General features: G+C 34.8%; 1 protein-coding gene across 2 annotated transcripts; it reads left to right on the forward strand.

The window, feature by feature from the left end:
* LOC145567175 (membrane-bound transcription factor site-2 protease homolog) lies at positions 1-7,151 on the forward strand. Of its 2 annotated transcripts, none has more exons than XM_081626409.1 (10): positions 1-137; positions 229-294; positions 1,903-1,969; positions 2,065-2,163; positions 2,351-2,454; positions 3,990-4,137; positions 4,359-4,439; positions 4,555-5,007; positions 5,291-5,608; positions 6,835-7,151. In XM_081626409.1, the coding sequence occupies exons 1-10, from the start codon at positions 43-45 to the stop codon at positions 6,994-6,996; spliced, it is 1,593 nt and encodes a 530-aa protein (XP_081482535.1). In that variant the 5' UTR covers positions 1-42; the 3' UTR covers positions 6,997-7,151. The 2 variants fall into 2 exon arrangements, with proteins under 2 accessions (XP_081482535.1, XP_081482536.1); XM_081626410.1 differs by having other exon boundaries at positions 4,555-4,794.
* Positions 7,152-11,164: the final 4,013 nt, after the last annotated feature.

Raw genomic sequence — 11,164 nt, forward strand, 5'->3', positions numbered from 1 at the left:
GATTGCAAATTGGAGAGAAGGTGACAGTTGCAGAGTACAGTAATGGAGGGAAGGCGATTCAGACGGCAGCCAAGAGTTCGAGCTCACACCCTTTTACCCCTGCGTTCTACTCGTCTTTCCAACACCATTTCTTGCTGGTATCTTCTTCCTCTTTTTTCCTTCTGTGTTTATATTCTTTTCAATCAATTTCTGCAATTTTAATTTCTGGGTTTGTTTCCAATTTTCCAGGTATTGCGACCTTAAAATTTCTCGCTTCAATGAACCCATTTACCAATTTGGGCAGAAATACGCCAGGTCAATTTTATGCATACCTTTTCATGTTTGATCTTTAATTTATCTTACCTGATCATAGCTTGCATAATATTTTGTTAATCCGTAATTAATGGTGGATATATGTACTCTATATGACAATAATTTCCGGGTTTCCGGCCCGAGCATGATTGCAGCAAACATATTGCTCATTGATTATCAATTTGTTCTAGAGTGTGTTGTTCATGGTGATTTATTGTGAAACTTAATTAAGGTTTTTGTTTAGTGATGTACTTACCTTTTGTGGAGGAACCTTTGCCTGATTTTAATTAGTTTATGAGGTGAAAAGCCGAAAAGTATGAGATGAGCTAATTTGATGACTAATGCCATTGATGTATAGGTGTAGATAAATTTGTAGCCAGAATTTTGTCCTCTTTATAAAAGTTGTGTCATACATATGTTATCTCCATTACTTAATTCCTAGTGTTTTCCTAAGAAGTTGCGCTCCAAGTGGTGACAAAATCACCGTCAAGCTTAGATTTTAATTCAGCTATACATCTTATATTGTATGTGTGACCATCATGCTTGGGTTGAGGAGGTTTTGAGCTGTTTTAAAATGATATTAGTGATTTTAGTAAGAGTTATAGTTGTAATTTGTGTTCCCCATCATGCTGATTTGCATATTGTTTGAATGAAAAATTGTTACATCTTCTCGAATGGTGGTGATTATGTTGTGACTCATGATGAAGAAGTTTGGACTTTGGAGTATATCTTGTTGCGTAGCTGTGTGTCAAAACTTTATTTGCTCCACTGAGTCCACTCAGATTAGTTGTCTAACTTCTGAAAGTCATGGAGTATAAGGTAGAAAAACTTGGAATGTTTGTTATGTCAAAAGAAAAATTCTTACCTTGTATGAGTTGTACCTTGTATGTGCTGAAGTGCTAAATCACTGCATAATTATATATATTGATAATGTCCGTATTCTTCTTGCTTTTCATCCCTTCAACATTGTTTACAGTATGTCTCCCTCACCATTATAATATCTCCGGGGGAGATGATGTACATCTTGAACCATTCAAAAGATATTGGGACTTGTTAAGAAGAACAAAAACAATGATATGCTTAGTCGGTTGGGTTTTGCTGTCATATTTTAAACCGTTAGGATATGAAGAAGGTTAGAAACTTAGAATACTTCCAGATTTTCAGAATGATGAATTAGAATATTATTTTGGCATAAGAACTCAGATTTAACAAATAATGCAGGCATGTTGTGTTTGCATTCCTCACTCTCACCAAAATAGAGTGCTGGGACAGATATTTTGTGACCAAGCCACTGCATTTATGTTATTATGGTGAAACATTCTTGCTATAGTTGGCTGCTGTTTCATGATAATTGGGGTCAATATCTTCGTCCAGAAATTGCACTTGGAAGGTCTATCTTTGTTGCATCAGTCTTTAGCTGTTTCAGTGGCCTGTTAATCTGTCATTCAAATCAGTCTCCCATCTACATCACATTTGCATTTTTTTTTTTCTTTATTGTATGTTCTAAATTAGAAGTTATGTTCCACAGTAGATGCCTTGCCTTTCTTATATTGAATGACACAAATGTCCTCTATCTGTTATTGCTTACCTATATGGTGATTGCTTCTACAGATATTTGAGAGTTTGGTTTTCTGTGGGAGTTGGTTTCAGTTTAAGTGTGCTTTTTGGAGTCACCATGGTTAGAAAAACACCCCCTCCCAACAACAAAAAAAGATTTTCCTTTTTTCCACCCTTCTTGATTCATGCATAACTGTCTGATTTATGTATGGGCAGATTCTTATTTGGGAATCAGTGGCTGCTTTATGTCTATCTGATGGAAGCGATAAAATTAGTGATCTTTTCAGCTCCTTACTGTTAGGTTCTAACCCCTCTGTGAGCTTCTGCCTTACTCTTTCTGCCCCACTTCTTCCCAGGAATTCTTTAAGTACGTACTTAGACAATAGACAATGATTTCCTTCTTCGAGCAAAGTTGTCTTGAAGAAGGTTCTTCTGGAAAGCTAGAAAGGCATATTCAGTCATGTCATACTGCTTGCGTTAACACACTATTTCCATCTTGCAGGTTTTTGGCTTTTATATGTCATTGACTGATGTTTTATACTTGGTAGTATCCACTGTGGTATCTGTAGTAGTGCATGAATTTGGACATGCTGCTGCTGCTGCAAGGTCCTCTCTCTCTCTCTCTCTCTCTCTCTAGCTGTTTTACTTTCAATGCTTTCAATGTAATGTAATGTCTCTCTCTCTCTGTAGCTGTTTTACTTTCAATGCTTTCAATGTAATGTAATGTCTCTCTCTCTCTGTAGCTGTTTTACTTTCAATGCTTTCAATGTAATGTAATGTTAGATAAGATATCTAGGCTTTGAGCTTAGCTAGTTGATAATGCATCTGAAGTTTTAAACTAAAGATTTGTGACAAAATAGTCGGACCAATATATGTGCATGTATAAGGTGCCAGCTACTCCTTCTGTACATATTTAAAAGTAGTAAAGGAATCTGATTCTGCAATCATTTTCACTTTTTTTTACCCCCTCTTTTCTAATATAGGCAGGGTAGTAGTTCAAACTTGTGAAACCATCTCCAATATATGTTCAAAGTAACTTTTAATATACTTACTTATAGCCCTTTGTTGCTCTCTGCTTTTACCGTCTCCTATATGTGCTAATAACTTGCAAGAGTTGGAACTTTTAGTACGACGCTTAACTAATAGCTAGAATGCAGTGTACAACAGCTATAAGCTTTGGTTTAGGCTTGTTATTAATCTTATTATCCAGTGCGGTCTGTTAGGGTTGTCGTACAGAGATGGTGACCTATTGGGCTGGATAGCCTTGAAAGGGCTGCAAACAATCTATTGATGACTGAAGGATATTGATGACTGAAGGTATAACTAAGAAACAAAGTTGGGCCCATTGTGGAAAACTCATTGACCTCTTGCCATTTTAATGAATAATGATAGCTCTATGTAGAATGATGTACCTGTTCCCGCTGCCTGCGATTCTTGAGCTTCAATCAGCCTTGCCTGTGTTCTACTTAGCTTCAGTTTGCATCCTTCAGGTGGTGCTTTGGCTTGATTTCTACTCTTTAGTAGGTCAAACAATTTAATTGACACTTTCATACTTGTTATTGAGTCATGAAATGTTTAAGGCACTGTAATTCTTCACTTCTTAAGTATTTAGATGAAGTATAGCTTAGACTTTATTGTAATATGCTATTGTCTATCTGATGTCATTTGCATACATTTGAAGTAATTTTACAGTAGTATAATATCCTAAAGTCAAAACCTGTTATTTTGCATTAAGGTTAGAGGCTTATCAAGGACAAATTAAAAGATCTTATATACTGCCCGTTTTACTTAACCTTGCTATTTTTCTTGAAAAAATTTACCCTTTTTTTTTTTTTTTGTGGGGTGGGGAGGGGGTGAATGCGATATTAGGTAATACTGAGTATTCTCACTGAGGTTCTCTGACACGCCATGCTATGGATAAAAGTTCCAATTTTCACAATTTCTCCTGTGTATGCAGTTTCTTCTCCACCTTTTATCTTCCAGCTGAATCCCACAAAGTTATATAGCTATTTTTTTCCCTACCGGTGTTGCATATTTGAATGAGCTAGTCTAGAAATCTGTTATTGCTGAAACTACATATGAAACATCTATTGCTGTCTTCTCATCTTTGCCGCTCTAGGGACCTTTTAAATGGGAAGCAGTGAAGGAATACAGTTGGAGTACATTGCCATATTTCTAGCTGTTCTGTTTCCAGGGGCATTGGTTGCACTTAATCACGAATTATTGCAAATTAAACCACACTCTGCTGCCCTTCGTATATATTGTGCTGGTATCTGGCACAATGCTGTGGTGAGTTTGTTCAGATTCCCTTTTTTTTTTGTAAAAAAAAACACAATGCTGTGGTGAGTTTGTTCAGATTCCCTTAAAAAACAAACTGAATTGTCTTAATGAGTGTTGATTGCCAATTGTAGTTAATACATTACGTGATTTGCATTTGGAATTTACTCTGAGAGATTAGCCATGTGGGTTACTTAGAGCTAAGTAGCTAACTGCTTGGATTCTTTGTCAAGTTTTGTGCAGCTTGTGGCTTGGCGTTGTTGCTATTGCCTCTAATGCTTTCTCCTTTCTACATACATGGAGAGGGCCCCATGGTAATATTACATCTATAATCTATTTCCATGTGATGTTTGTACAATACATCAATTTGTTTGTAAGCAACGTGATGATGGGCTGCTTATAGGGTTGGCATATATAATCTGAGTGCAGGTACTGGGTATCTCTGGAAGCTCACCTGTGTCTGGTTATCTGTCTCCTGGTGATGTCATTGTGTCATTGGATGGAACTAAAATTAGCAATGCACGAGAATGGATAGAAATGGCAAATTTTCTGGAAAAGCAGACGTTGGTGAGATCTGAGTCCCAGGTTATGAAAGGAATTCTGACAGTTAATAGGAAAACTTACTGTGTCCCTAGTTCTTTGATGGAGAAAAGTGTAACTGTGCTCTTGGTGAGTAACCAGACTGCTTGTCCCGATGAGCACTTTGCTTTTGTATCTGTTCCCTGTTTCGAATCAAGTGCTCATTCTTCCAACAAAGAGGCATACGATATTCAGAGAAGTAATAATAATGGATACTGCCTCAATTCTGCTGATATTGTCAAGCTTAAAAGTTGCAAAAGCTTGTGGACAACTGATATTATAAGTAGCTGCATATGCTCAGAGGTAGACCTTTAATTCATCTGGTTAAACTTATTTTTTACCAATTTATTTTGTTTATTGGGTGAAGATCTCAAAATTTGTGGATCTGGTTGGTTTGAGACTGCATTATTATGCATCTTAATCTCTGCAGACCTTGTCTACTATGAGACACATGACTTGTTTATGTTTAATACCTGATTTAAAATAGCTATCAGCCTAACATATACCATCTGTAATTGCTCCCCCCCCCCCCCCCCCCCCCTCCTTATTTTATTTTATTTTATTATTTTTTATTTTATCTTTGCAGAATGACCGGTGCATGTCACCAGTTCAAATGCCTGGTGTTGTGTGGGTTGAGATTATGTATAGAAGTCCTTATTCTCTTCAATGCATGAAACTACAAAATAACCTGACTGTTGTGGAGAGTTCTGATTCTGGGGATGACTGTCACAAGACTTTTCTATTTGTTGGTGATGTGATCTCTATGGCACGTTCAGTGAGTATGACATCATTCCAACCACGTGTTGCTTCTCCGTTTGGCACATATCTAGCAGATATGCTAGAGAAAATTTTGGCGTGCACCTTCCAAGTGTCGATTGCTTTGGCCCTCCTCAACAGCCTTCCGGTATGTTCACTGGTATTGCATTTTTTCACTGGGTTTATGCATTGTATTAGTCTTGTCTTGAGATGTACACTCATCCTTCTTAAACTTTTATCTTGAGATGCAGTGCTCATTTTGTTACAACTAGGAGAAAATTGTGTTTTTGGGTAGTCTGATATTTATTGCTTTTAGGAAAGTAACTTAACTTTTTACCTCATTAAACTTTCATCCTTCTTAAACCTTGTTGATCTAGCCAATCTTTTAGGAAAGTAACTTAAGCAGTTTATAAATTATGAAGGTTACATGCACTAACCGGGTTGCTGAACTATTCTCTCTTTTTTTTTTTTCTTTTTTTTTTTTTTTTTGGGTGGGGGGGCTGCAACTCCAAAATTAAATTAAAGCAATGTTATTGGTCCATCCGTAATGGGCTCAGATTTTTCAATAACTTTCTCAAACAAAATAAAATCAAAATCGAGAGAAAAGGTTGATTCATTGATTGCAAAATTAAAGCTTTTTCCAAACTAGTAGCTTGGAGGCTAATACTCTCCAAACTAGTGAGCGGTAGCTTGAGGCTATCACTCTCCAAGGCAGTGACTTTAGGTCACAAGTCTCCTCAATTTTCCTCACCAATTGCCTGCCACCATCTTTTTCTCTCTCTTTATGATGATTCTAGACTAAGCTTTTGTCATATGTGCATAGGTGGCCTCTCGCAATTCATTGCATATTCTCTCTTGTTTATACTAAATTTGATGACTACTACGTACTAACACTATTAGGCTACCCGTAATGTCCCTCCTCCAGGTCGGTAGTCGGTTTATTTTACCATCCAACTAATCTAACTGAGATTAAAAGAGGGGGACTCTAAAAAGATAAAGTTGCCGTTAATGTGCCTAACTTGTGAGATCCAGGGATGCTGTGGAGTGTTCACTCCCTTCTTGTTAAGATTGATGTCATGGGTCTGAAAAATAAGGTCTTCTGGATTCCAAAAAATTGTAGACCATATTCCTTTGCCATACACATTCAAGACTACTGACTTTTCCTATCATCTGGAGTAGGGACTGAAGAATTAGATGTTTACAGTTTATAGTCTCCACATGTACTATTTCAATCTATTCTCTAACGCCCAGTCTGATCTAACTCTTATCTTGATGATAAAATTGATAATTTCTCTATTGCGCAACCTGACATCAAGTTGTGTATGACATTATTGGACAGTAATACTGAAATGACAATGATCTGTATTTTACCAGGTCTACGGTCTCGATGGTGAATCAATCTTGGAGGCAAGCTCTTTTTATGTTACTGTTTTGAGTCCTGGGAGGAGGAGACTCTTGCTTCAAGCTTCCCTATTTGGGGGCTCCATCATTTCTTGTCTTGTATTTATTAGAATATTTCTCATTAAATTTTGGTAAGTATTGTTTTTTTTGGTATTGTCAGCTAAATCCTGGAATCATGGTATATGGGTTATGTTGCAAATAATGTTTTCATCTCTGTGTCAATGCCAAATTTCAACTTTTCATGATACCTTCTTTTTGCACTGAATTTATATCCTCATTTTATGCTTTTGTGCCTGGTCTTTTGACGGTCCTGCTACTGAATTTTCTTATTGATCTTATTATATTAAAGCACATGAAAAATCACCTGAAAGTGCATTCACAGGAAGTCTACAATCTTCATAAAACATATGCCATGTGATTTAAAAAAAATTCATGTTGCTATCATATTTTATACTTAGTAATACAGTATGAAAATACATTAAGTGCCCAAAATTCAGATAATAAGTTTTCTAATTGTTTCACCATTATAATTTGTGTATTTTGATCCTATACAGAAATCTATATTAGTCTTGTATACTTGTTGCATTTCTAAGCTGCTTTGTACCATTAAATCATTCTTAAGCTCAGCCTAGTTAGAGATTGGTCCTCCCATACTCCAATTACCAGTAATTGATTTCATTCCTTCAATCTGTATCACCCTGTTCAAGCTGAATTAATCATCCAGTGTTGTCCATCTGAGTTGACGTGGAACTTATTGACTCGGGCAAATAATCTGACAGCCTGTCTGACATAGTGACATCTTTATCATAGTAGGATGAGATATAGTTGTGACCAAATAAAACTCCACCTGGTCTCAACAGCTTGTAAGCCTTATTGATATCGAACCAGGCTGAGTGGAATTCATGCCTAGCATTAACCTCGATTAAGTCACCATAGATGCCCCATTCACAGGGCTTCTGTGAAGCAGAAATTTTTGAATGGTGTATAGGTAAGATGGATTCTGTTGCATTTTGAGAAATCACATTTCTGATAAACTGATTTAGCATCATAATATCACCATATGGCATAGCTATGTCTTCAAAGTTCAAACAGGTTTTGCCTGTTCAGAAATTTATCTAGGCATATGATCTGTGTGTCTCCAAGCCTAGCTGACTTGTCAGATTGGCCATGTAGGTTGCAGATACATCGAAGGAAGACTTAACTTAATTATGCTCTTTGGTTGAACTCTCTGGATTAAACTCTTGTAATTGTTGGGGATTTTCTAGTAAATAAGGGTCACAAGGAAATGGAAATGGAATTATTGGTAAAACCTTCGAGGCGTGAACGGGATCACTTTCCCAAAAGTATAATTCCGACCCTATACTACAACCGAGTATCACAGAAATTACTCAGGAGATACAATGAAGAACAATTACTATCACTTATAGGATGATAGCAATTCAATATATAAAAGTGTGTGATTTTGTGAAAATGGACAACTGATAATAACTCTCTATGCCAAAGTGATAAGATAGAAATTATATTTCATCTCTCAACCTTCATTCATCATATGAGGAGTTTCTCATATATATAAGATAGTAGTACGTCATTACATTCTACCAAACGTAACAATACATTTAGTCATGCATTAAAACAATGTTTTATGTCATGCGTTGAACAATGTCATAAAACATACGTTAAACAATGCATTAAGTAACAATGCATTCACCGCCAAATGTTATCAAGAGATATGAAACTAAAACAATGCATTAAGACATGTCTTAAACAATATATTAAGACATGCATTAAACAATGCATTAATAATCAATTGATACATAAGTTGTAATGCATCAAGAAACTGTCATACTAATGCAAGAGAAACCGAAACTGAAATCCTTTCTCTTGATTAGTTGTATACTACTACCTTAATCAATGTTGTTTAAGTCATGACACCTTAACCAAATGACTAAAACTTAACATAACATGAATAATAATCAACTAAATTCTCTAAATTCTCCAACAGTAATTCACCTCATATAGGCTCAACCTTTTGGCTCTCTTTGACAGGAGGGATGAGGTGATTCTTGGTGGGATTGGTAGTCTTCTTCATTAAAGGGTTGAAGGCGGTTATGATAAAGTCTTCATTGGGGGATGTGCCATTGTATACATGATCAATAGTTGTCCGGCGAACGAATTCAGAAGGCACTGGTTAAGTTGTAAGATATAGTGAGGAGAATGACGTAAGACAGTAATTTGATGGTTATGATGATGTCTCTACTCTCTACGCTTCTATTATAGTAATACAAAGGCTTGGACGGCAACAGTTCGGGTTTTTGTTATGCAAGTTGACATTTGTGATTTACATGCTCCAACTCTAGGGGACTTAATAATTGGTTATTTTAATATCTTGTTGTGTAATTATTATTATTATTATTATTTAGGGAATTTTGACAAAAATATTTATAATATTTATAGAAAAATTATTTTACCACACCAAATGCTACACAAACTTTTTTAATAATTTTTTGAAGAAAAATAGAGCATTTCATTAAGAGGAAGAAACTTTTTTTAATAATTTAATGAGCCTTTCATTGAGAGTATAAATAAAATATACAGTATTAGATTGGAATTTTGGAAAAAAAAAAATAGAAGATTAATTATCTACCGGAACAATGACCTTGCAAATTACGGAGTACTCAACAACATTCAACAATGCAAAACTTTCTCAAGATCAAGCCTTTAAGCTAGGTATCTCATCATTCAACTACATTAGTAATCTTGCCGTATATATCTTGATTTCCATTATTGTCCTCTTATTATTAGGTTTTTTTTTTTTTTTTTCAATTGTGATTTTTATCTGGGCATGTAAGCGGTATATCAGTGCAAAACTTTAACCAAGAATATATTGTTAAATGACAAAAACATAACTTTTGACTAATATTTATGAAAACTAGTTTGCATACTTGTATTATTTAATAATTTTTGCTTGTGCATCGTACGAGATGAAAACTAATTATTTTTCACATTAATAGCGCGTTATTTGTAACCATGCCGTGTGTCCGTTTGCAAAGAGAACAAAAAAAAAACCCTATAACACCGAAGAAGTAACTCATATAACATTGACCAAGTAACCTTATAAAGTTATAAGTTATAACATTGAGCAAGTACCCGTCAAAAAAAAAATAAAAATTGAGCAAGTAATCCTAACATTGGTCGAGTAATCCTTCCTTTTTTTTCTCAAGTGCTTTATTGGGACTTTTTACACTATTTACTTATCTTACTGTGACTAATGTTTGTGAATTATACCTGACAAAAATAATATAGTTTAGCGGGTATTTGTTGAAATCGTGTCAATGAATCAATCAATCAATTATTACATACTACTAAAGGCGAAACTTAGAGAGACACTTGTGAATTATACCTAACAAGAAGGTGACACATGTAAAATAGTGATGTTAGCGCTAATTACTTTAATATTAGTTATAGCAGGTAAATATTAAACACATGTAATATATACTACTTTATAAATATTACATGGGTTTATTATATTCTTTCGCATAATTGCATATTTTTAAATACTACATTCGGATCGTTATGCAACTTTGGGGTATTATTTGTGAGATATAAAAAATTTCAAAATTGCATATAATACGATCCAGAGGTATTATATATATTTCATACTTTGTAATATTTGGTGAATCTATTCATAATTTTTATACAGTACCATTATTTTTGGTCAAATTTATTATCGTTATAAATATTTAACAACCGTGCATTGCACCGAATTTAATCTAATAGATTATTAAAATTTTAGTTTATTATAATTTATAGTCATTGATGATTTAAAATATTGTTAATAAAATTTTTACATCTATACGTGTGTCAAATTCAATCGAACACCTTACAAAACTAAGAAAGTAGACTAGTAGTAGCATTTAGCAAAAAAAAAAAAAAAAAAAAAAAAAAAAAAAAAAAAAAAAGGACGAGTAAAAAAAAAGTTACAGCAGTGTAAAGTACTATAGTAAGTTATAGTAATTACGGTAAAAGATTTGAGAGGACAAACTCAATTTTATACTCCTTGCTACTATATGCTTGTATAACACGTTTACGAGTGGTAGCACTCTAGCAGAGGAGGAGGTGAAATTCGCAATATCAGGCCGAATTTTCCGGAAAGAGACGTCAAGCAATTAAAAATGGTGAGGAAGAGGGGTGGGAGAGGAAGGGCATCTTCATCTAGATCTAGAGGAAGAGGAAAGAGTGCAATTTCTCAAGGTATAATTTTTCATCATCTAAGTATTAATTATACTTCTAATAATGTGGTATA

This window comes from Chenopodium album, chromosome 11, assembly GCF_948465745.1.
Source record: "Chenopodium album chromosome 11, dcCheAlbu1.1, whole genome shotgun sequence".
NCBI lineage: Eukaryota > Viridiplantae > Streptophyta > Magnoliopsida > Caryophyllales > Amaranthaceae > Chenopodium > Chenopodium album.